The 25,143-nt window shown below is 36.6% G+C and overlaps 1 protein-coding gene across 1 annotated transcript in view; it reads left to right on the forward strand.

Annotated features, from left to right (window-relative positions):
- The first annotated feature begins 1,124 nt into the window (after window positions 1–1,124).
- The window catches only part of snta1 (syntrophin, alpha 1), a 33,760-nt gene continuing 9,741 nt past the window's right edge, over window positions 1,125–25,143 (forward strand). The window contains exons 1-2 of the mRNA XM_015033326.1: window positions 1,125–1,521; window positions 9,741–9,926. Of these exons, the coding sequence (XP_014888812.1) occupies window positions 1,239–1,521; window positions 9,741–9,926 (469 nt within the window). The 5' untranslated portion in view covers window positions 1,125–1,238. The remainder of the gene's footprint in view (window positions 1,522–9,740; window positions 9,927–25,143) is intronic.

Genomic DNA, 25,143 nt, shown 5'->3' on the forward strand with positions numbered 1-25,143 from the left:
TACTACATATTGTTTTTAGATAACTAATCACAAAACAAACCTTTGTTTGTGACAGTTTTTGAACTTTTAAGGGATTTTCAATGAAAAATGTTTTCCATAGGCATGCCTTTTTTAACCAATCACATAGACTCTTGACTGTTGTTTACTGCTGTTCAGAAAACATGTTGGCCACATGGATTCCATTCATTTTGTTGATTGTGACCAAAATCTTTTATACTTCACAGTTCAAACAACCTTTCACTAAACAACTGCTCACCATCTTTTCTGCTTCTTACTCACAAAACACCAATACAAGAGCATTGGTTGGCTCAATGTCACTGAGTATGGAGGCATTAAAAATGACTAACGCAAACGGCTAAAACAACCAATTTTTTTTTTTTTTTAACGCAGCAGTTGATGATTCACATTAAACACAACCGTTCACTCCTATGTTTTCATTATTCTTGGTTATTTTTCATGATACGAGCTTTTCTAACTGAAAACACTGCTGACCATTTAACAAAATCCCAATAAATTTGCCCTTGGATGGAATAATAATAATCAGTAAATCTAGGACAGTATGTTAAAGAACATCTGTTCAATGCAGAATAATCCAGGTCAGGTTTGATCAGTTGATGTCATTTGATTTTTAAACTGGTGATGATAAAACACAAACAATTAATTAAGCTCTGACTTAAAACCTTCAAAATAAAAATTAACTTCAGCATGAGTAGCCAGCTGCACAGTAAAGCGACAATTACAGTTGGTTTACAATGCAGCTGTAAACCAAAGTTGCTTATAGTTTAGGCATCACACTGGGGCGCACATGCAAATAGGCAATAAACCTGTTTACGCAATTGACTTGTGGCGCTCTCTAGACTGTATCCAGCTTATGGCTGGGTAGTGAGCCATAAGCCAATAACTCTTTATGTGAATCCAACACCTTTGCGCTCAAATGGCACACATTTAACTAAAACAGTAAAAAAAAAAAAAGAGGCTAAATAGATCAAATAAATTAACCACAGAATGGCTTCACATTTAATTGAGGTTATCAAACCAAACAGGTCTTCGAACTTTGTTTACTCTTTTTGCAATTGTAGCAGTGTGAGATAACTCCTTACTAATAGAGAAGGAGGAGGTGGAATCAGTGTTTTTTTACGGTAGTGTGTGTGTGTCTTCATGCCCCCTACCCCAGCCCTCCACCCCCCTCTTTACAGGACTGCCAGCCCGTCTAGAGTTATTCCAGGAATGCGTTGAACATGGCTGCCGCGATGAAGGCGCAGAAAACGGGACTGCTGGAACTTCGATTGACCGTGGACCGCTGGATCCGTGTGCTGGCCACTCTTACCGAGGACACTCTCACCGTAAACCCCGGTGAGGGAGCCGAGGAGCCCGCCAAGCCCAACCCGAGTCCCGCAGGTGCTGTCAACGGAGACCCTCCGAACCTCAGCTCGTCCCCGGTCCCGGAAACCATCACCAACGTGAAGCGCACCGTGCGAGTGACCAAACAAGATGTGGGAGGACTTGGAATTAGTATCAAAGGTAGGGTGATTTTAAGAGAAGACTTCGAAATAGGCGGTGAATTACTGTCAGTAAGTTTGACTTGGAGTTTGAGAGCATTCAGGAACGACGAAGAACACAGCAGCCAGCCTTAACTCCAAAAGACATACACAAGTCACACTTTTGGGAGTTTTCGAGCACAGCTACTCTTTTGCATTACAAGTTAAACTTTATTTGCAAGTATTCGTGTGCGGAGAAATATGACAGCAGTGATTTTTCTTAAGCCGTGACTCACCTAGACAGAGGAACCATTTCAGTATCCCAGAGTCACATGGGAGCAAGTCCTGTAACGTCTGGCTGGTTCAGGGATCCGCAACCCATACAATCTGAGGATACATGTATTCCCTAATTTTCCAATGACTTAGTCTTTGAGGTAAAACAAATGCAGGGTTGTGCAGGTTGGATCAGCTGCTATCAGCTATGAAATCTAAACACACCCCCAGCATCATTTTTTTTTATAAGCATGTTCTTTGCTTGTCCATTTTTTCAGAATGAGTTGATTTTTTTTTTTTTTTTTTGCCTCAAAAGCCTAGTTTTTTTCCAAATACTTGAGCAGTGTCGCCCCTGCTTTTCTGTCTGCAATTTGTAAAATGTTGAAGGTATTCTAATCAAAAATTAATTAATGCATATTGAAGTATTTAATATATGAACTATAAAAACAGGCAGCTACAAGCCCTCTTAAGTGTTCAAGGATTATTGCTATTCCTGGGCAGCTGTGGTTCCCTGCAAAGGAAACGCTAATAAGTAAACAAAACAAGTAATCAATTATTTGACTTCATTCTGTACCCGCATTGCAAAGGACTCACAAGTTATTTCACATTTTCCTGCTTTCAAACTCAGTCATGGCACTTGGGAAATTATGTTTTTGAATATGTTTAAGAAAATTAAAATATTTTTTTTGTCGCTTTTACAAAAAAAAAAAGTCTTCTGGATGTTAGAATTTTATACTTGCAAAGGAGAGGATGAACTTTTTCAAACAAAATGTTCTTTATATGAGTGTGTGGTGATGAGACACACTTTTGCAAACCTGATCGCAGGGATAACTGTGGTGTTCTTAGGGGTCCTCTGCTTGTGTGGTAGCTTTAAACAGCTCCTAAGCTTACTTGTGGGCCAGTCTTGGATAACATTTTATAACAAAATAAATAAGATAAATAGAAGGCATTGGCAGTTAAATTCAACCAAGACTGTAAGGTAAATGCTGGGAAGCTGTTTGCACTTTGCATTTGTAATGGTTTGTAGTTAACACTGTGATTAAGACAATTAAGCACACATAATTCACAACTCAGTCATAATGACAAACTCATTTTCAGATAAATTAACTTGTACAGTATACAGAAGCACCCATTAAAAGTCTTAAAGTGCTTTTAATGGGAAACAAAGAATGCACTAAGTTGTTGCCAATAGGGACACTGCTTCAAGTTTCTTCTTAAAAAAACACTATTAAATATCATTCAACATTAGAGAATATGTTTATGTATTGGGTGAAGTAGCTTCTTTGAGAGCTTTGTTCAAAAAGAGACAAAGACAAGCACATAATCTCTGGTCCAAGTGAATCTTCTGTTGAAAGGGAAAAAAAAAAAACAAGAGATAACAGAAAGTTGGCAGCAGCATTCCAGATTTTGGCCCCTCCCACAAAATGGATGCTGGAGATATGTTTTTTTTTTTTTTTTAACCAGTGCAAAAACCTATAAAAATACACCTTTATTTTTTCCATTGATGTTTTGAAAGCCTTCACTTGTTTAACTGTAAATGCTAAAAATGGAAATCATTTCCCTTAAGCAGATGCAAAAAAGGAAACCTATAAAGTCTTGTGGCTTTCTCATTTTTTGTAAACAGAACACAGTGATTTCCCTTTTCTTCCCATTTGCACCGCTTTACTGTGTAGGAAATTGTTAAAGCAGTTGCATATAAATGTGTCACCTTTTTAAGTTCTGGTTAACAGTATGACATAAACAGCGATCTCCATAAAAAACAGACAACCATTCTTGGCCTTTTGCAGATTTTTTTTTTTCCTTTAAATGAACAAAAAGACAGAAGCAGCTGCACAGACTACTGTTGCACATCACAGTTACATCAATGTTGCATCTTTAACTTTTCTGTCAGGTAAGACTGACCTCTTTATATCTTGCAAGTCAAGCTAGCATTCTTCTCTCTTGTAGTGCTGTGCTGCCCATAAAAACCTTTTAATCATCCTTTTTTCTTCGATCTGCATTATCTTTGATACAAGATCACTAAGAGAAGAAGAATGAGGGAGTGAACTTTGGAAGACAATGTAAATAATCAAATAATAGACTAAATAAATCGATTAATAGCATGATAAATTAAAACAAGCTCAACAATTTTGGATATTTAAAAAGTCTTCCAGTTCCAGTGTTAAATATTAATTAGTTTTTAAAGTTTATTGATCTTTGTTAATCTGTTCTTGCATTATTATGCCATTAACAATGTATTGTTCAGCAATAAATTGTCCCACTTATTGTCACTTATTGTGACAGACCTAATTTGAATTGTATTTCCTGGAAGTTAGAATCTTATAATTGTAACACTCTCAAAAACAATCAGAATAAATAAAGGACCAGGAGTTTAATAGATGTGTTTTGTTGCAACTTTGTGCTGTTTAGCACAAAACTGTTATTTTGCGCTAAATAACAGTTTCATATATTCAGTGTCTTTGTCTGTGATTTGTTTGTGCCAGGAAACTTTAAGTAGTGGTGTGTGCAGTAAATGCAGTAAATGTGTGATAAGAAATGTTTTACTTTTATCTTGACTGTGCACTGTGCGCAGTATGTGTTTGAACTTGCTTTGGAGAAAGCTACTGCTTCTTCCTCTTGCAAACTTTATGCTCACAGGTAATCATTTGACTGCTGAGTGTCGGATGATGCGCAGGGTCCGCTTGATGGACTGTTGCAAACTTGCGCTATTGTCATGCTGCAGAAATAGTTCATCGTTGTGAAAATGCTCATTCATTCCCCTCTACTTTTGTCAGCAACAATGGAACAAAGCTGGGCCCTAATGACATAAATGCAATGTCCGTCTTTTCAGAAATGGGTGGTTATGAAAATGAGACAGCATGTTATTAAGATGAAGTCAGAGCTGGCAGCCTGTTGGCTTGACATTGTTGTGATGCTGGCTGCTCCAACGCAAAGAAGAAGAAAAAAAAAGTAATAGTTGCACAAAGAGCCTGCTGCAGATTAGATGGGGCATGGAATAAGCTAAAGAAGTGAAATGAGAAAGAACGGAAGGAAGAAAAACGTCGGGAAAGGTGTCAGACTGAAGCAGGGAAATGCAAATGAAAGAGGGCAGAAGTTGTTGTGGGTTAGCTGACACCACATTGTGAACAGCTGAGTGGAGCGGTCCGCAGCAGTCAGTTGTCATTGGCCTAAGATGAAAGCTATGTGGCTGGGAGTGGAGTACTCCACTGGTGTTAATTTTAGGGAGCCCACCCCAGTTTGCAGAAGAGAACTGAGGCAACCTTTACTCGCATGTCTAAATTTAAGAGGGGAGGCTGGGAAGCTAGACTTCTGGTCTCTGGATCAGACCACTTTTCTTAGTGAGAAAAATGTTTCTGCTGACCTTTTAAGGGATTTTTTTCTGTTGTTGTAAGCTTCTCATGTTCAGGATGAGGGCTTTCCCAAAATAAGATGCAACAAAACATAAAAACTAAGCCAAAGTCGTAAACATGAAAAAAATAACTATCCTAGTCATTGTTTTAGTGACCTTGAAGAAAACAATGGCTGCTTCATAATATTTGGATGTATTGTCTTACACCCATTGTTTGATGTTTGCTTTGCTTTTCATTAGCACTGTAAGAAACTTGTCCAATAAAGTTGAAAGTGCTGACTATGCAACAGTTGTGACAGGAGTACTCTCCCAACAAGCGCGCCGTTAGCACAAAATTACCTAATTAGGCCCATGTCAGTACTGTGCATGTCAGTACAGTTCAATTACCTGTCATGAGTAGCTCCAGTAGCTCCACCTTATCTCCACAACTGCCACCCACCTGTCAGCTGACTGACAGGTCGCCAGCCGGAAGGCGCTCAAGTATTTGATAGGGAAAAATTGTAGAAAGGAAAGCAATAAAATGCAAAGTGGATAAATGAGGTGCTCATAATAATGGTTATTTTCACTGAAATATATCAAAGATGTTTATTCACCAGTCATGTCAGTCAATTATATTTAAGACTAGAGAAAAACATCAAAGTAGATGACAAGAGGATACAAATGAATGACAAAGCTAGGGAAAGGTTAAAGTGTAAGCAGTGCCATTAAAACAGAAGATTTCTCACAGATTTCTTTGGCACACTTGTATGTTTCAGATAGTCAAACAAAATCGAATAATAGAAAAAGGTTATCAAACCTGATCATATACAAAAAAAAGTAATTGACCCTAATCAAAACTATTAACTGATTACCAACATTTTGTTTTGGACAGCTGAGTTAAATGTCAGTAGCCACACACAGATGAAGTGGACATGGACATATTAGTCATCATAGCCTGATTTAATTCATGGACTAATGTCAAATAAATTGATGGATTTTCATACGCTTGAAGGTGTGCACTGCTAGTTTTAAGGTTTTAGGACTACAGCAAGGAACAGGAAGAGCCTTTGCCTAAAATGCTGAAAATATAATGTAAAGCTGTTGAAGCTTTTCCAGGACGGGTCAGCCTAACAAATTTTCTCCAAAAGCACACTGACAACTTATCAAGGATGTCACAAAAGTATTTTATGCCAAAGAGTGGCACTACCTGTTATTACATTTAGAGGCAATTACTTTTTCACTTGGCGCAAGGTTAGTGTGGGAGTTTTTTTTTTTTTCCTTTTGAAATCTAAATCTTGACCAAAACAAAATAAAATTTCTGAGAATACTTTACACTTTACCTCATGCTGCCTTTCACCTTTATCTACCTTTGCTACTGTAGATAAAGCTAAGGTAGATAAATTTTACAACGCCTTCATTTTGAAGCTGTTGTAAAATTATTTTGACACAAATGACACTGCCTTGTCACTCTGATACCTCTGACACTGTTATCTTCTTGGTGACTCAAAGGAGCAAGACTCCGTTTTCCTACTTGTGCAGAAGAAAGGAGAAGTGCAACTGGCAAAGTGCTGTGATTAACACTCTAGTGGCATGAGATGATCCAAAGTTTTGTCAGCTTTAATGAATGTGAAAGTTCTCAGAAACAGAGTCAGTTTGTCTGTCTTTTTGCACTTATACAATGCCATTTTATGTAAGGTTACTTCCATTTTGAACCAGAAAAAACAAACAAATCAAAACTATGCCTGCTTATTTTCATAGCTAAATATATATAAAAAGATAGGTACATCATAAAAATTTTCAAAATTCATGCATAGTTAAGTTAAACATAATTTAAATGAACTGTCTTCAAATTTTGCAGCACACTCTTTCCAGTTTCTTATTTAACCAGTTGACTAATATAAAATATGGGAGATTATCAAATTATGTCAGGGTGACATTTTGCTAGTAGGTAATATTTACAAACTGTGCGTCACATAAGCATGTTTATTCACAGAAGACAATGAAAACAATGAAGAAAATTCTATTAAACCAATGCTCATGCTAGTCTATTGCTAGTATTAAATAGTATTAAAAGCTTTAAATTCCTTATATATTTACAGTTTTGTGCAGTGGTCCTCTGATTCCTAAATGTTTCCAAGTAACGATAGGAGATTATGGGGTTTTATAATTTAGAAAATATATGTGGTGCAAAAAGGGTCAAAGGCAATTCTGAGGTAAGTGAAGCTTCTTATGAAAGGAACGTGTTCAAATTTTAATATTTCAGTTGGCCGAGACAGCTTTGATTGGGGTGAAAGGTCAGAAATGTGGGTGCCAGGCAGTTTAAATTTTAAAGCCTTGCATGTAACATTTCCATTGTCATTATGGACGTATGTGCTATAGTTGTGGGTTTAATCTGTTAGATTACCTTGAAGTTGTATTTAAGATTTAAACATTCTGGCGAGACGTTTTCCTTACTGTGTTTTCAGTTGTTGTGTTTTTTTTTTTGTTTTTTTTTGTGAATTTCAACCTGTTTTGTTGCTGTGATTTCAGTTTTCAAATGGTACGATGATACAGTCACTTTCAAGCAACGAAATATCCTTTAAGCAGAATAAGAAAGCAGGGTTTTTTATCTTTATTTTTAGTTGGCTTAGGACTGTGCTACTCTCCCCTCTCATTTGGCACTAGCCCAAAATGTTCCCACACTGCAGCTGTGAAGTGCTTCTTTTAAACATGGACCATCTGGTCCAACAGTATTGTTTCATACTTTTGCTGTTGGGGTGAGGCAGTCAAAGGGAAGAACTGTTCTGGGGGGGGGTCGGGGGGATGTGAATGCATACTTGCAAGTCTTCTTTGTTCGCCCCAGTTTCCTACAACAGTTCTATGACATGCATCAGTATGTGCCTCGAGTCGTAATCTAGCTGTAGATATGAGTGTTGGTCTTTTTTTAGTTCTGATATTATCTTAACCTGTCTATCTAGTCCTGCTGTCCATAGGTTTTTGTTTGTGTCTCCCTGTTTTTGTGACACGGCTTCATGCTTTAATCCAGTAAGAACAAAATACAAGGAATTTACCGCAGCCTATTCTGGTGGTGTGCGTCAAGGTTTTTATGTATTGCAATATTTAATTTTAAAATGCATTTTCTCTTTTGATTTCGATTCTGGTTTATTGTGGATTTGAGCTTGTGTGAAGGAGCTGTGCCCTCCCCAGCTGTTAACTACCCACTCATCTACATCAGCTTCAGCTTCATTCCACTGAGTATTGTGGTTGAACAAAGCAATAAAAAAGGGTCAAGTACGAGGATGAAAAAAAGAAAAATTAAGAAAACGCAAAGAGATTTGACGGGAGGCCTGTTAAGATTACAGTGCTATGACTATTTGCCCTCTGCGATTTCGCTCCGTTTTAGCTTCTTTTCACAACTTCAAGTTTAAGATAGTCAATTATGTTATAATTATCAGTCAATGTAAAACATAAATATAAAAAGCAGTTTTGAAAACATTAGGTTACTTTTTAAAAAAGAAAAGTGATCTAAACCAACTTTGCCCGAGGTGGTAAAAGTAATTGCCCCGTAGCCCTGATAACTGGTTGTGCCTCTGTTGGTGGCAGTAACTGCAGTAAAGCATGTGCCATAACAGGCAGTGAGTCTTTTACATGGAGAAATCTTGGCTATTCTCTTGCAGATTTGGTTTTATTCATCAACACTAAAGGTGTTTGAGTAATCAGTTTAAGGATGGATCATTCTTTGAGTACGTCAAACCATTATTTTGACTTCCTTGAGGCATTCAGAGGCAGATTTGGTGGTGTTGTTTGGACCATTGTTTTGTTGAAAAACCCAAGTGTTTGATGTCATGACTCAATGGCTGAACATGATCATTTAGTATTTTTTTTTGTATCACAATTTATGATTCCATCAAAAAAAAAAAAAAATCACACTATAGTATATGAAAGATTGTCTTTGTTGAAGCAAAATCTATAGACAGAAGGGATGATTTAAAACTTTTGCACTGCAGTCTGTGGAATAAATCGAAAGGAATAACCCTGAAGACACAACCTCTTCAAGATGTATTAAAAAATTTATGGAATCTAATCCCCTTTTTAGATTATTTCTTACTAGCTGGAAGGCTGGACTGCCATCTCACATTAATAGTGACATTTCTCGTGAAGAGTGGCAGCCCACAGCAACAAGTAGATGCACTGACGTACTACCTGACCTTCGCTTAACGACAAAGAGAGAAAAAGAGGGAGAGGGAGCGATAGGAAGCTGCTGAGATTAGTACATTGGGAGTAATTGCTACTAAATGTCTGTCTTTGTGTGCTTTTAACCGCAGCTCACGTACATACCCTTAATTTAGAGGCTTAAATATGAGGAGTACAGCAGTCAGTGTAATAGCAGTTGTGGGACGGGGCTTAATTTAGAATTTCAGCTTCTAACTTGGCACTCATGATCCTTGTTTTGTGACTTAACAACTAAGCCCTCTGACATTTTGTCACCTTCACTGTTAATTGCTAAGGACATCTTGAAATTTGTATGTTCACTTTTTTTTTAACTAGATCGCGTAATATGAAAGGGTTCTGTTCTAGTTTGTATTAGTTGCACTGTGCCAAAGTTAATGTGTAGTTACTCAAAGTATTCCTGGATTATTTTCAAAACGAAGTAACAATATATTCTCTCTTCTCTCACACAGGTGGAAAGGAAAACAAAATGCCCATCCTCATTTCAAAAATTTTTAAAGGCCTTGCAGCTGACCAGACAGAGGCGCTTTACGTCGGGGATGCCATATTGTCTGTCAATGGTTTTGACTTACGAGAGGCCACGCACGACGAGGCTGTGCAGGCGCTAAAAAAAACTGGCAAAGAAGTCATCCTTGAAGGTAACATATTTTTCATTCGCAGACAGACACAAATGTAAAAAAAAAAAGTCTTTGACTCTGCTTCTTTTTTGCTTTGCCACTTCTTTTGCTTTGAAGCATGCTGAGAAGAGACAAAAGAGTACTCTGACATAACTGCAACACATTTTTGAGTAGGGCCTTATCCATCAGAAAACTGAATTTTCAGAGACAATTCTTTTAGTCATTTTTAGAAAGATCCCTATATTATTCCTTCCAGAAATGTCTTCACTTAATTGAAAGACCAAAGCACACTTCTATGGTCTTAAAGCCCCTCCAATCTCAAAAAAGTTTTCCGGTCAGAATAACTACCTGATGAAAAGCCATGACTACACAACCAGCACACTAGAAGTCTACTTTGGCCTAACTTATATAGCCTATAGCTTCAGCCTGCAGGGTCAAGTAATCTAGATTTATACTAAATGAAGGCCACAAGAGATTTTCCGCTGCATGTAAAATGTCCCGACCCTTATCCGGAACATTATTACTCATTCTTAATACATTTTCCAGCTCCACCTCTTTACCTTCTAAAAAAAAATCTGCAACAAGGGTCCAGAAATACATTAGTGGCAGTCAGAATCTGAATGCATGTCACCTAAACGATTAGCTAAGATTTATTGAAGTCCAAGTAGTTCCTCGCAACTCGCGCATTGCGTACAGTGATTACGGTAGCAATAAATGTGCAATTTATACAGTCCTGCACTGTAGTGATGTCAGTCTAGTTCAACTCAGTATCTAAGAATGGAGAGCTATCAGTTTACCATGTCACAGCGTTTTCGGTAGGTGAACTTTTATTGTGGGCCAGCATTAGTGTGCAGACAAGACACAGTTAGAGCTCCTGTCAGCAGAAATCAGTGGAAATCCTCCTACGTTACATGTTCACAGTCAGGCAGAAAAGTGTTGATATCAGACGTCTCACCTGGCACTGCTCTCTGATCCGTAGTGTCAGGAATCATTTCATGCCCCCCCCCGACCCCCCAGAGGACCTGATAGTGTAGTGAAGAGAGAAAAGAAGCTTGGAGGCTAACTGAGGCAGTGCTGTGTAGGAGTGTTTGAACCCAGATCCATTTTTTTTCTTCTTCTTCTTTGATGTGTTGACATGTCTGTCTGACCTGGAGATGACGGGTTTACCCGATGCCTATCAGTAAACTGAGATTTGGGTGGATTTTTTATTTTTTTTTTGGCATAGTATAAGAATTACAGAAATAACATTCTTTACTTTATACCTTGTAGGTGTATGACCTTTCCAAGTGCAACTTTGAAGATTTGGTTACTATTTTATCTCTACCAGACAATCACAAAAATATGTATAAATACAGATGAGAAAAAGTTCAGATTCAGTGTTCTACTTTGCTCTTTGGCATTTTATCAAGATTTTCTGAATCTAACTCATTCTTGGCATGGCTGCAGTGTTAAAGGTCAGATCTTTTTTTTTTTTTTTTTTATGTGTCCAGCAACAAACAACTACTACTGCTGCCCTCAAGGCAATTGTCAGTGTTCTGCGAAATTCCGAACCCAGACGGCCTTGACTGAGTTGAAGGTGAAACTTCTTCCATCACATTAAAATATCTGGGAAGTGTGAACAGTAGCACTTAAACATGTCTGGTAAGTGCTTTCAGGAAGATAAATTAGCCTGGCTGGTTTGGCGCTTTTGGCAGGCGACAGAAAATGCAATAAACATATATTAATTCAACTTTTACAGCAATTCATGCAGTGGAAAGAAGTTGAGCTTTCTGACTCTCTCATGTTTTGTGAATTGTGATATTTTCCTAGTAAATGTTTCATTCTGTCACCATGTTACATTCATAGGGTCTGAGCTGTCTGTTTGCATCACTTTGAAATATTGCAGGGAGATATTTTGTGAGGTTTCAGGTTTCCCCAACGCCACATATGTGACACAGCTGGAAGTAGTTTAACCATTGTGCACTATTGAGTTTTTCTAAATCATGTGATTTCAATGTGCCTCGTGGTTGCTTAGCAGCCGGAAGAGCAGGGAAAGGGCAGTGCTGACCAGCTCTCAGATGTAATGTGAATGTTTGTGAACTTTTTTACCATTTACATTTGTTTTGGTTCGAAAGGAAAACAGCGAGCATCCCTTTTGACCTTAATGTCACACCTTTTATCAAAATGGAGATGAAATAATCAATGTGTGTGTAAGAGAGGGGACATGCAAGGGTCAGATAAATATAACAGACCAAATGAAACCATAAAAACACAGCTGCCTCCATTTCCTCCCAGCAATATTTACTGCCCTGCTCTGCGTGTGCGTGCGCGCGTGTGTGTGTGTGGTTATATGTGACTGTGAGAACACATGTTTTGTGTCCATGCTATGTTTGTGTGCTTTTGCTTCTAGTTCAACTTTTTGCCTTTATTGAACTTTTTCTTCAGTTGAGAAAACTATAGGGAGAACAGCTTCACATCTCACAATTTTTCATCTAACCTATTGAGGAGTTCATGTAATCAGTTCGCCAGACAAGACAAAACTTGTTTGTCTTGTGCACACACTTAAATCCACAGTGACAAAGCAATAAAACTGTGCATGTGCCCGTGTGTGCATGAAATGCATAGAAGGGAGCTCTAGAATAGTTGTTGTACAGTGTCCATAGGGAATATTCACCTCCTTGTACATTTGACCCTTTTTGCTGCTTTTACAAATCATTGATGATAAACAAAATTTGGATTTTGTGACTTTGGCTTTTTTAAAGTGATATAGAAATCTAGCCAATTTGTGCTAATAGCTTCACAATTAGTGAAATAGACATAACCTAATTGCAGTAAGTGTGTCTAAAGTAATTGCAGTACAAAAGACATTGGTGTCTGCAAGTAATCAGTATTGCTAGCGACTATTACAACATGAAGACAGAAGAAACCGCCAAGAAAATCAGAGAAAATGTTATTGAAAAGTATATGTTAGGGGATGGATACAAAAAGATTTCTAAGGCACTGAACATTCCCAGGAGGGAAATATACAATAAAAAAAGAGGACTGGAAGACTGTAGTAAGTGTGAATATCAGGGTCCAAGTTGAGTTTTCCTATGCACTCTTTAATGTTTGTCCTTGATTGATGTCCATGTGTCCCATCATTCCACCTTCTGGAACACAATATTTTGTAGCACATATGAATAATTTAGCATTCTCTTGCCAAATTAATGAACAAAATGAAGGGCACCTACTTAGTAAAGTGACCTTAGCTATTATAACAAATCTAAAAGGACAGCCAGGAAGAAAATGGGGCAAGTCATGCCAAATGTTATTTTCCCCTCTAAATCATTGGCCTTTTCCGTGCTTGTTGTACTGCTGAGTCAGAGATCAAGTGGAGAAAGCATCAGAACTGAGTCAGCACAAACAATGACTTTTTCGTAAGTTTGATCGTAGCACCTTGAAAAAATATTCATATTACTTGAAACATTTCACATTTTAACATGTTAAAACAAACTTAATTGCACACTTTGTGTACTGCAATACAAAGTAGTGCATAATTGAACACATTGTGTTAATTTTTATACATAAATGCCTTCTCTAGTAATGGTCAGTATTAGTTTTCCACCACTGTTGTGACCCAGCTCAGCCAGAGTGAATGAGAAATGGTGGTTATAAATGGTTTAACACTGTTTGACAGTAAAGAGGTTTACTTCTCTTTGCAAATCACACATTGACTTTGATGTTATTGCTGGGTTTAGAATCGTATTAGCACATGGTGCAGATATTATCCTAAATCCAGTGCTCTTCACAGAAGAATTTACATGAACCTTTGGAGAAACATAGTTTGTCTGTACAACTATGAGGTTTGCACAAGAGAGAGCAATTGGTAAACTGTGAGAAAGAGCAAGTTTCCCCTGACAAGACCTTTATGAACTTTTCTGGTACATACTGTCATGTTCATTAAATTCCTTGTGTTCAGGCTCTGGGTACACACACACACACACACACACACACACACACACACACACAAGGATTAGCTAGATTTAGCTAAGGAAACTCTTTAGCCACAGTGTTCCTCTTGCTTAGCATATTTGGGGAGGGAGTGATTTGTAAGATACATCAATTGTCCACAATGTCACCTTTAAATAGTAAAATTGGCTAAAAGGGGTTTGTTCCAAAATTGACTGTACTTTTTTTGAAAACACACTGATTTAAAGAAAAATACAAATTTCAAGGCTGAAGTCAGCTGTGCCTTAAAGCTAGTTTCTCATCTCAAGGATTCTCAGTCTTTAACATGCAACCAACATATTAAAGATTGTTATTTTTTCAGTTGACAATTTTTAGAGATATAGATTCAACTGTAGCAGTTATTTCAGTAACCAAAAAGATAGAGTTTTGTTGGGGTCAACCTCTGTCACGTCATCTGTGGATGTTCTATTTAAATTGTGCTCTCTCAGTATGATCAATTTGTGAATCATTAAATTGCATCTCTTAACATGAAATCTCAGGTGACATAAAATATGCAATTTTATGTTTAATATCATATTAAATATAATCGTCAATCATCCCTAGAATAGTAATATTGTGTTGAAACCAACCAAATGTGAGCACTTAAGGGCAACACACATTAGTTTTGTCAGATACACCTTAAGAAATGTACAACCTGTCTGGTTGGCATCCAACTTACCAAGACTGAGCAATCTTTTTTGAACCTCTTCCACTGAGAAGAGTTCACTCTTCTATTAAACCTCTCTGAGGCTGGAATCCGCCATCATGTCCTGGGTCGACGTATTTCAGCTTGACTTGTCCAATGTGTGTTAGAGGCACCAGTTGATGTGAGTTAATTGAAAATAAGCTCTGTGGCACCCATGATGTTCGCTCCTCATCTGTAGTGAGATTTCATTTAAATGGTTTCACTTGTGTTGGTCTGGGATGCTTTGTCAGCTAACCAGTAAGGCATATTCTGCCTCTCTGCCTCACATACAGTTTCATGTCTTCATCTAATTCCTTACCTGGCTCTATTATGAAAACTCGTGCCTCTATAACAGTTGAAGTGGGATTTTGTGTAATGTGTTGTGTACGATAATTGAATAAATGCACAATGGTATTGATTCGTGATCCTTTATCTAATAAAAGTGAAAGCCTTCTCTATCGAGGTGGGGATTGTTTATCCTGGCAGAATAAAATAGAAAGCAGTATGACGAATCCATTATACCTACTTTAAAATTAACTAGGAAAATAAACATTTAAAAATACAGACATTTTAATAATAAACCTTTGTTTCTGTTAAGAGAAGAACAACTAAATATTTCTGGCAGCTTCAGAGTGCTGGCAGAGTGTGAATTACTTTTTTACTTTGAGGACCAGAACTCCTATTTGTTATCTACAAATCAGGCTCTTCAAGGACATGTGTGAATATAGCCCTTAAAAAGAAGATGCATACTTTAGAGTCTTTTTAAAATAAGGCCAGCAGAGATATATATTCTCACCCTATCTTCCTGTACTGATTCAAATATGGTTAAGTGAGTGATTTATGGAATATAATGAATTCAGGGAGCCGAGTTTGAAGCTACAGACAGGGAGACGTACAGTATGCTGCTGGCTAAGTTTGTAAGTATTCGTTTTTTGTCAAAAGTTCATTTTATATAAATTCAAATTTTCTTACAGCAGCAACATATACCTCACTCCTGCTATCTGTTCACACATATCTGTAAAAAAGACTGTGCTCATGTATGTTAACATATTCGGTTGCATATTCATTTGCACTCTTACATTTTGCTTCATGCTGTGGTTCAGATCCAGAGGATTTCTGTTTGTCTGACCTGCCAGAGAAGTAGTGAATACAGCACAAGTGAGATTTTCTTAATTTACAGTTTTTTACTGGAAACTCTCAGGTGGTTGTTTTTTTTTTTTAGAAGATCTGCAGAGTATGTTTGTGTAAATTAGTTTATCTGTTGATCTGGTGGGTGGAGGTAGAAGCAGCATCGCCCTGATGTTTGAAATTACATTCCCAGATGCCCTGTAGTTTCTTTATCTCTTGCTGCTGGTAGGTTCAGGAATGCAAACCGTATTCTGTACATTTTCTTCAAATGAATGCGTGATTTAATCAAGTCTGATAGCCTTTCTTGTTAAAGACTGTTTTGGAAGACTCCAGACGCAGGCAGGAGAGGCAAGCTGATTGCAGAACAGTAAAACAACTTCAATAATTTCTTGGTATAAAAGAAAAACATTGACGAAAACAAAATAAAACTAAACAGCGCATGCCAAAACCAATACAATGTAACTTATATGAACGACACCATGTGTAGTACAGTGGCTTACAAAAGCATCTAGACGTCTTGACCTTTTTCTTACTTTGTGAAAAGATGATGATGCTTGGTTTTCTAGACTGATAATGAGTAAAGAATCTTAAAAGTATGGCATGCATAAAACCTTACTGTATCAATACTTTGCAGATCCAGCTTTTTCTGCATTCATGGCAGAAAGTCTTTAGGTGCATGTCTGCCTGCTGTGCACATTCGTTTCTTTTCCCTTTTTTTCTTTACAAAATGGCTCAGGGTCACATTATTGGAGCGCATCTGTGAAGATTTATCTTTAACTCTTGCCACAGATTTCAACTTGATTTAGATCTGGACCTTGTCTCGGCCAAGGATATACTTTGATCTAAACTCTTCTTTTTGTAGTTGTATTGTTGGAATGCTGTTCTTAGGATGATCTCCAGTGTCCACTTTTGTTGCAGGGGTAGTGAAAGCTAAATTATTTGTCTCAACTAAGTAGAGTGTCCTCTATATTGCTTGTTTAAAGTTGCAAACATGACTTACAGCTTTTTACAATTACTTTTTTTATGGCATTGTTTAAGTTGGCAAGCTTGCAATTGTGCCATATTCTTTGCATTTACAGATGCAAAGAATATGTAGAGTGGTACTTGATGCTTAAACGTTTTAACAACTTAATTCCTGACCTTTCTGCAGACAATAAACTGCACACATTTGAATGTTTACCTGTCGGGTGACTTTAAAAGGCTTTTGTGGATAAAACATTTGAATGTATTGTTTTGCTCCCTCTTCATAATATTTTATTGGCCTAAATTGATCTATTACACAAACTTTCAATAAAATCGACTGAAGTTTATGGTTGTAAAGTGAATAAATTAGAAAAAGTTCAAGAGTTATGAAAATTTTAGCAAGGAGCTTTAGTGTTAAGGTTGGACCTTGGAAAGCCATAAAGGACTAGTTGGTAAATAAATGCAGCAAAACTGAGTAAATTGTATGTTTTTAAAATTATTTCCTTTGTGGATAAAGAAGCAAAATGGTAATGTATGAACCCAGTCAGTGCTGAAAACAAGACCTTCATAATTGCTCTGTGTAAGCTCTGCCTTTTGCATTAAAATAACAGTATGACTGCTGTCCTGTGGAAAAGCAGAACCAGATTCATGCATGTATTTTAGACGATTATTAGTCTTTCTGGCTCTTCCTTTTGTGACAATATAATTATTACCTTTAAAACTCTCCTCAATCCTCTTTTCCACATCTGAGAACCTGAAATGGTTGGATATTTTTCCTTGCATTCTCTTTGCTCCTTCCTCGGCTCTTTGACTGACATACATAACAGGAGAGAGATTAAAGTTGTTTTTCTTGTGTGTGCGTGTGTGTGTGTGTGTGTGTGTGTGCGTGCATGCATGTGTGTGTGTGTGATTTAAGGTGTATTGTAGTCTTTTTTGTTGAAGTGCCAGTAGACCAGTCCAGTGAACCAACTGGCTTGAATTCATTTTGAAAAATCCAAATTTTGTTATACTTGTCATGATTATGTTTAAAGAACTGAATGAGCTTTCATGTTTTTAATGAATTACATTTTTATGAATTCATTGATGTGTAATGTGGGCTTGGAAAGACCATCAAAACTCCAAAAATGTAACTACAAATTGTCGGCTTTGTAAAGCATTAGGGAAACTTGTGTTATAAAAAACGTGTGATGATTATTTGATGCGGGACATTTCCACTTTAATCTGTGTGGCATCAGAATATATCGGGATCTCTTTAATTAGGTAAACCATGCTATAGACTTTAATATGTGACTGTTGCCTGGGTACAATATGGTGTGTGCTTTTAAAAATCAATCTAACAATTTCCTAGAAGTAATTTTCACCTGTCATGATGGTCATCTAGTCTAGATTCAATTTCTTGGTGGAAACTTCTTATTTCTCTATCAAATTATTTAAATATTATTTAAATAAATATATGAAGCTGTTTTGGTTGTGTTAAAATTGACAGAATCATGCCAGGGGAACGTGTTTTGTTTCAAACTTACTGACAGTGTTTATTACTCCTTCAGAAATATTTAAGGGCATTTTTTAAATGATCTTTTGCATGTTTCTTTGTTTAAAATATAGTTTGATGTGACAAGAGCAATAACTATAGGAATCCCTGCTGTGAAATTGTCCACCTTATTCACACAAAGCTTTGTTTCTTTGTTTTTGTAGAACAACAAACCCAGTGTGCTCATATTCAGCTGAGGATCAATTAACCCATAAAATACCACAGCTTATTAAATCACAATTTTCCCCTCAGGCCATTCTGCAGTGTCTGGCTGTTAGTTATCTTAATAAGGCCCCAACTGAACTCCTCTGCCCCAACCCTGGGCCTCTCATAAACTGGTGGCCGACGGTTACTTCCACTCTGACTCACATTCAACTCAGCCGTCTCGGTATTCTGCAGCACCATGTGCAAACACTGGAGATAGAAGGCAGCTTTCCTTTGCTGTACCTTCTTCAAACTTTACTTTGTAACTGGTTAACTGCTCACCTGTTCTTCTATACAATTTAAAGTTGATATGGGAATGATGTTCCTAATTCGCAATCAATATTACTTCTTTTGTGTCGCACTGAGAAACACTTACAAATGTACAAAAGGAGAATAGTTTTTCTTCATTTTCGGAACCAAATGGAAAGAGAAAGCTGCAAAGTAAAGTGAAACTGTCTGAAGCTGAATCTTTTTTTTTTTCACTCTGTTCTTGTACTCTGCCAGATCCTGTCCAAGTTTCCTTCATTTTCACTTTGTTGAATTAGGATAATTAACTCTCCTGACACTCTATGCAAAGCAATCAAATATCTGCTTTGGCACTATATGAATTAGCTTAAAAGTCTGATTCACTGGTCTCTGCCCTCTTTTTCTCTCTCACACCACACCTCCACAATGCCCCCCCCAACTCCTTCCCTCCCAAAGGTTGGCATTTATCCCCAATTCTAATTAGTTGGTCTGCAGGATTGATGTATGATGTTCTTATCTAAATCAGACAGAAAAGAGGAAATCTCCACTGGATGACTGGCAGAAAGACACCCAAAGAGATATATATTCATAAGGAAAACAAAAGGGGATACCTACAGCTGGCATATGCCCAAACGCCCAAACTTCTCAGATAAGCAGCATGAATTGAGTTATTTACGGATTTTGAAAGTGTGGATTCCAAGCTTTCTAATGATGCCAAACAAATAGAAAAACAAAGATGAAGATTCATTTGAATGCTAAGATTCTACAAACAAGCTTTGTGAAAAAAACAGTCTTCAAAGGTTGTCCCCTTACCTGATGAGCTCCCTGGGGATCTTAACAAAGGCTGCTCATTTACATTATTTACCCCAGTCCCCAGTATTAACTGTGAGCAAGTAGGATTGAGAATTTGGCAGATAAAAGCAACCATTTGTCTGGTTTGTCTTGTTTTAGATATATACATTTTTTAGAAGTTTCAGCATTTGTCCCATTTTCCAATAATGGCGTGAGCTTCTGTCTTGTGAACCTTTGTCATGGACTCATCTGTGAACCCTAAACTTTAGTGAAATTTCACCATGCCATAATAAATACGATAAGCACCAATAATAGTTTCATTTCTTGCATTGCCAATAAAGGTGATTCTGTTTGCATGTGCACTGAGTTTTGCTGATTAAAATTGTCATATACCACTATAGGCTAAAGTTTTTAAATAATCAAAATGGCCTTTTGTTGTTCCTTATTCCATAACATTTTATGAAATAAGCCATAGCCATTTCATAATGGTTGTGTGTTGTGCTTGAACTCTAAAAGTAACTGCAACAAAAGTAGCTTCGTACTGAAGGTGTCAGATTAATTAAATATCCATGTTGCATCAGACTTTCTCAGCAAACAAACATTTGTATTTACACACTTAAATGCTTTTTGTTACTGGCTTTCAATCTGTCCAATACAAAGCAAGAAAAAAAAAAGATCAAAATATATGTTTATAATTGGCTTACAGAGTTAATATATAGATTATATAGATGCTGTTTTTCTACTGACCTCAGTTGACAACAAGTATGGTCTTGTTTTATACAGTTATTTATGTTCTTGTTTTGGCCCCAGACTTCTTGACTTAGCGATGTGACATTGGGTCATTCTGTTCCTGACATACATTACAGAGCCAACAACATGTTTCTGAGGTCATTGGCTGGACTTTGAAATTCCATCCACTCCCACAGTAACCAGTGGTGGGAGCAGGAACGGCTGGTGTTCATCTTTATTGGACTGGCTGCTATACAAGAAGCCAGCACCTCTTTTTGACCGTGGAAATAAGAAATGTGTAAAAAGAAATCGTCCAACAAGTTGATGTTGTTCTGGTTAGGTAGCAGAGGGCTTAAAGACTGCGGAAATTATGCAGCCAATGAAGAAGAGTCCATCCTTGAGATTGAAAAAGATTTGTTTTGGTTTGCAAAATGTTGCATAGCCGTAATAGCTGTAATAGTACCAAATATGCACATGTTTTAGGAATTTTAGCTTAAGGGTTTTAGTGGTTTTAGTCTATTTGGTACTTGATGTTGCTGATTGGGGACTAACTACAAAATTATGGATTTTGGTACAAGTCAATATGTTTGATTGCATTAGAAAAAAAACTATATGTATTTTTGGTTGTCCAATAGAAACCAGACTTTTAAAATGAACCAAGCCACAAAAAAACATCTGGTAGTTTGGTGTATTGTTTTCAAACTTACATTGCTAGAAAATAAATCTTTATAATGTTTTTGATGTTAACTGTAATAGTGGAGAACTGAGCAGGAAAAGATTAGCAACATACCTTGCATAGGAAGGCAAGAAATCCCTTGACTCTCACACAGTACAAAAGTAGTTTCGTTGGCTGCCAGATAAGCTAAGTAATAACAGGTCCATCTCTGCTAATTTTAGCTCTGTATTGAATGTGTCACCACTGGTATTCACTGCAACATTTCTGGCTGAGTTTGGCTGGGTATTCTGCATGCCTGCTTTTTCCATCTTAGTTTTCACATTCTGATTTAATATATATATATATTTTTTTCCATTCTTAATTTTTTTTGGTTCATTATACTACCTTAATCTTGGAATCATTACATTTCTCTGTTTCTTTTTGTGTATAGTACGTCTTTACTCAATTTTTTTGCAGATGACCATAGTTAATGCATATCATGTAGGATTTCTACAACTCAAGGAATTTCTTTTTAGTTTAATACCAAACACTTGATAGAAATAAATGTCACCTTAAGTCTTTTACAAATATTGGAAACACTTGTTTCTTCTGCAGTGTTTTTACCATCAATTTAAGAACTAATGACAACTGTGACACCATTTAGCTTCCACTGACTCAGTTTAAGATCACATTTTTAATGGCCTCTCGAGAGCCAAGCTTGCCTGATGGAAATATGGCCATCTGCACCTGCCTACCATTGTCTGTCAAGACAGTCTGCAGATATTCACTGCTCTGAATGCTTGGGTCTACTACAGCTTAAGTACTGCCACTTAGGCTTACTGCAGCTCTCATTGTAAAATGTAATAGCTACATAGCTACAGAGAAAATCTACTGAATCCTCAGCTGCCATTCTAAGTACATAGTTTCACTATATGTGTTATTTGAATTTTTTTTTTTTTTTTTTTTTTTTTTTTTAAGACTTGTGCAATTTTGCAGTGCAGTGAGTCCTCAGTATTTGTGGGGATTAGGGACCGCAGCCTTCCACAAATAGCTAAAGCCACCAAATACCTGAGACGCCCCCTAAAATTGCTTATGCCTAATTTATTTGTTCAAACACCAAATATACCTTAATGCATTAATATGCAAAGTGGACAGTTTGTGTATTAAGGGAACTGGAAACTTGTATTGAAGGAACTGGAAAATTGTTCCTTCCTATGAGGCTAAATTGAAAACTCTGAGTGATAAACTGGTTCGCCTGAGTCAAAAATTATTTCAGTTTGGTTGACAAAGATGTTTAAGCAGCTCATATTAAAACAAGTGGATAAGGATGGAAACTTTGGGTAACTTGTTGTAGCAAAGGTTTTCATAGACTACTTGAATTATGTTAATTTCTCTTGTTTGCAGCAACTAAAAATACACCAAAAAAAATTCTACATGTGTTTGCAGCAAAGACTAAGATATTTGCAGACCTTTCACCTCACTGTTGATGGTTAAAAAGCTAACATTATGCTTCTTGAAGTTGACCCTGAAAGTTTGACAGGACTTTGCTCCATCTCTTCACTTAGAATATTTTTTTATTTTTTATTTTTTTTTGTATATTTTATTTCAAGTTCAAAGCTAAGCTGCTATTTTAGGCTACAGTCTGGACTCTGGCTTGGTCTGCCCAAATTCTTGAGAGTGTTTTCCCAAACCACTTTTCATGGCAGTTGGTTTGTGCTCTTTTTAGAATGCATAGGTTTCTGGAAACCCTTATGTCAGTTTTCTCTTCTGTTTTTTATTCTTCTTCATAGCTTGTATTTCTCTGTGGTAAATGAATTTTGCTAACTTTTTAAACATAACAAGAAGTTGTTGCACCTAGTTGTAATTCTTACAACTAAGTGTGCATGTGAGACTTGTGAAATACTTTTTGATCTTATGCTTTACAGTAAAAAAACATCATGAGACATGTTTTTTTTGGGGGGGGTGAAGATTTGTCAAAGAAACAAATCTGCCTTTAATTTATGCATCCGTTGTTTGAGAAGCCAATGCCTCAATTATGTTCAAAACAAAAACACAAACTTTGATGTTGAATTAGCAGCTTTTTGTTAAAATCTTGTTTAAAAGGGCTTTTTTGTTGTTGTTTGTTTTTGTTTTTTAAATGGGAAATCTAGTTTATCCACTCCATGTTGTACACTGCTGCAGTTGTTATTGGCCAGGAGCAGGCCACACTCAGAAGCCCTATCAATATACAAATAGGACAAATAACATTGCATGCTCAGACTTATTCCAAAGGTCAGTGTAGAGTTACTATGTTTTTGGACTGTGAGTCCACAAAGTTTGCAGATACATGCATATGGGGGGGGAAGGTGCAAATTCCACGCAGAGAAACCCAGTTTCAAATTTAAGACCCTTTCTTGGTGAGATCACGGGTCTACATAGGGAGATGAATACAAATGCAGAACACACTTTTTTTTATTTATTTTTGTAAAAAAACAAATTCGTTGTGATTGTGTGAGTGAATTATTGTTTGTCCTATGTTAACCTGCAATGGACGGGCAAAATATTCTCCCTGCTCAAAGACCAAAGAAGTTCCATCTTCATTTAATCAGATCTGAGGATGTAGGATTGATGTCACCAGTGGAAATACACTGTCACAAACTGATAGGTGGTGTTGACTGTGATAATCTTCTGTGATATATTCAACTTTAGGCAAAGATTTAAGCATTCCAGTTTCTTTTTTTCATTCTTATTTCCATATTTTTGCCTAGTGCAATGAGATTGAGTAGATAAATATTGAATGACTTCAGTGCAGAAACAAGAAGCAGTTGCCTTTCTCATGGTACAAACATAAGGGTGCTGGCACAGGAACTAATGGACAGAAGCTCATTTCCATGAAGTATTATGTATGCAAGTTGACAGCTACTTCAAAAAGTGTTGACATTAGTTGCTGGGTGCTTGGTACATGCTCCCAGTCTACACTTGCCATATTAGTAGGAATTTGTCTAGAGATGCCTCTTTCTGTTTAAAATGTTTCTTTTGCTCAGTTTAATTGAGTCATGTAAATAATTAAGAAGAATTCGAGATCATGAAAATAATAAAAAATAATTCTTATAATTTCAGTGCAAAATGATGACAAGAAAAATACTTATAGAGCTGCACAGTATTTTTCCAATATGCTGGATATTAAAGTATCATTTGCAAACTTTTACTGTTTTATGCTTTGAGAAACCTATTCCTTTAACAAAACACTGAAAAGAGGAGTTTCAAAATTGAAAAATCACAATTTTATATGAATTTTATGTTGCAAGAAGGTTTTTGATAAAAAAAAAAAAAAAATCCTTTAAAATCAGTGAGACAGGAAATTATTCCACAACCAAAGGAGGAACAGGAATAATCTTTTTAAATTATTCTTTGTGCATTTTAGTGGAAGTAATGTTTTTTTTTTCTTCTTCCTTTTTTATAACATAATTCTCAGCTATGAGTGGGTAGACAGAAACTAAGATCAGCGACAAAATGAGCATCTGGAACATTATTATTAAGGAATAATAGATTCAGACTTGATGATACTGAGCATTGTCTGAGGAGGAGTTACTGTCAGTTACAGTTTTTTCTCCTCAGTCTACTCCTTATATCATCAGATATGAGTTACCGTCTGAATTCCTATGATCAGTTTTAAAAATATTTTTTGGATAAGTTCTTACTTGTCACTTTAAGATTAGAAAACTTTAAGTCATTTTTGACATTTTGTGCTAGTTAAGTCGATATATCGCTCCATTCAGAATGAATGGACTTGAATGTTAATATACATTTACAAACTTTATTCTAAGATAATTGCCAAAATACATTATTTGTTCATTCGTAGAGCAGATCTAAAAATACATTTGCCGTACAACTGAAATATAAGCAACTGCAGCACAATGAAATAAAAGTAACCGGATTATCAGTAAAACATAAAGAGCTTTAAAAGAAAAAGAAAAAAAAACATTATACAATTTATTGAACCAGAATATCACAAACAGAGCAGAAAGGCTTTTTAAAGAGATTCAGAAATTATGAGCAATTCATAATCACATTTCACAACCCCACATTTTTATAGATAATTTTGGAACTGCAGAGGTTTATTTTTCAATGTTATAGCCACAGCACACAGCTGACTGACCAAAGACTTAGTTAGGTATCAGTCTGTGACATAAACCTTAAAGCAAAAACTATCCATGCCTGTTCTTACTGAATTGCACTGATCAACTCTTCCCACAGTTTTTCCACCTTATTGTAATTCACAGTCCTTTATTTGTGCAGTACATTGTTTGAGCATCCAGTGGGAAGAATACCTTTGATGAGTTACATGAAAGCAAGTCTA

The sequence above is a fragment of the Poecilia latipinna genome, unplaced genomic scaffold (assembly GCF_001443285.1).
Source record: "Poecilia latipinna isolate Pla-1442-1.1 unplaced genomic scaffold, P_latipinna-1.0 Scaffold264, whole genome shotgun sequence".
NCBI classification, from domain to species: Eukaryota; Metazoa; Chordata; class Actinopteri; order Cyprinodontiformes; family Poeciliidae; genus Poecilia; species Poecilia latipinna.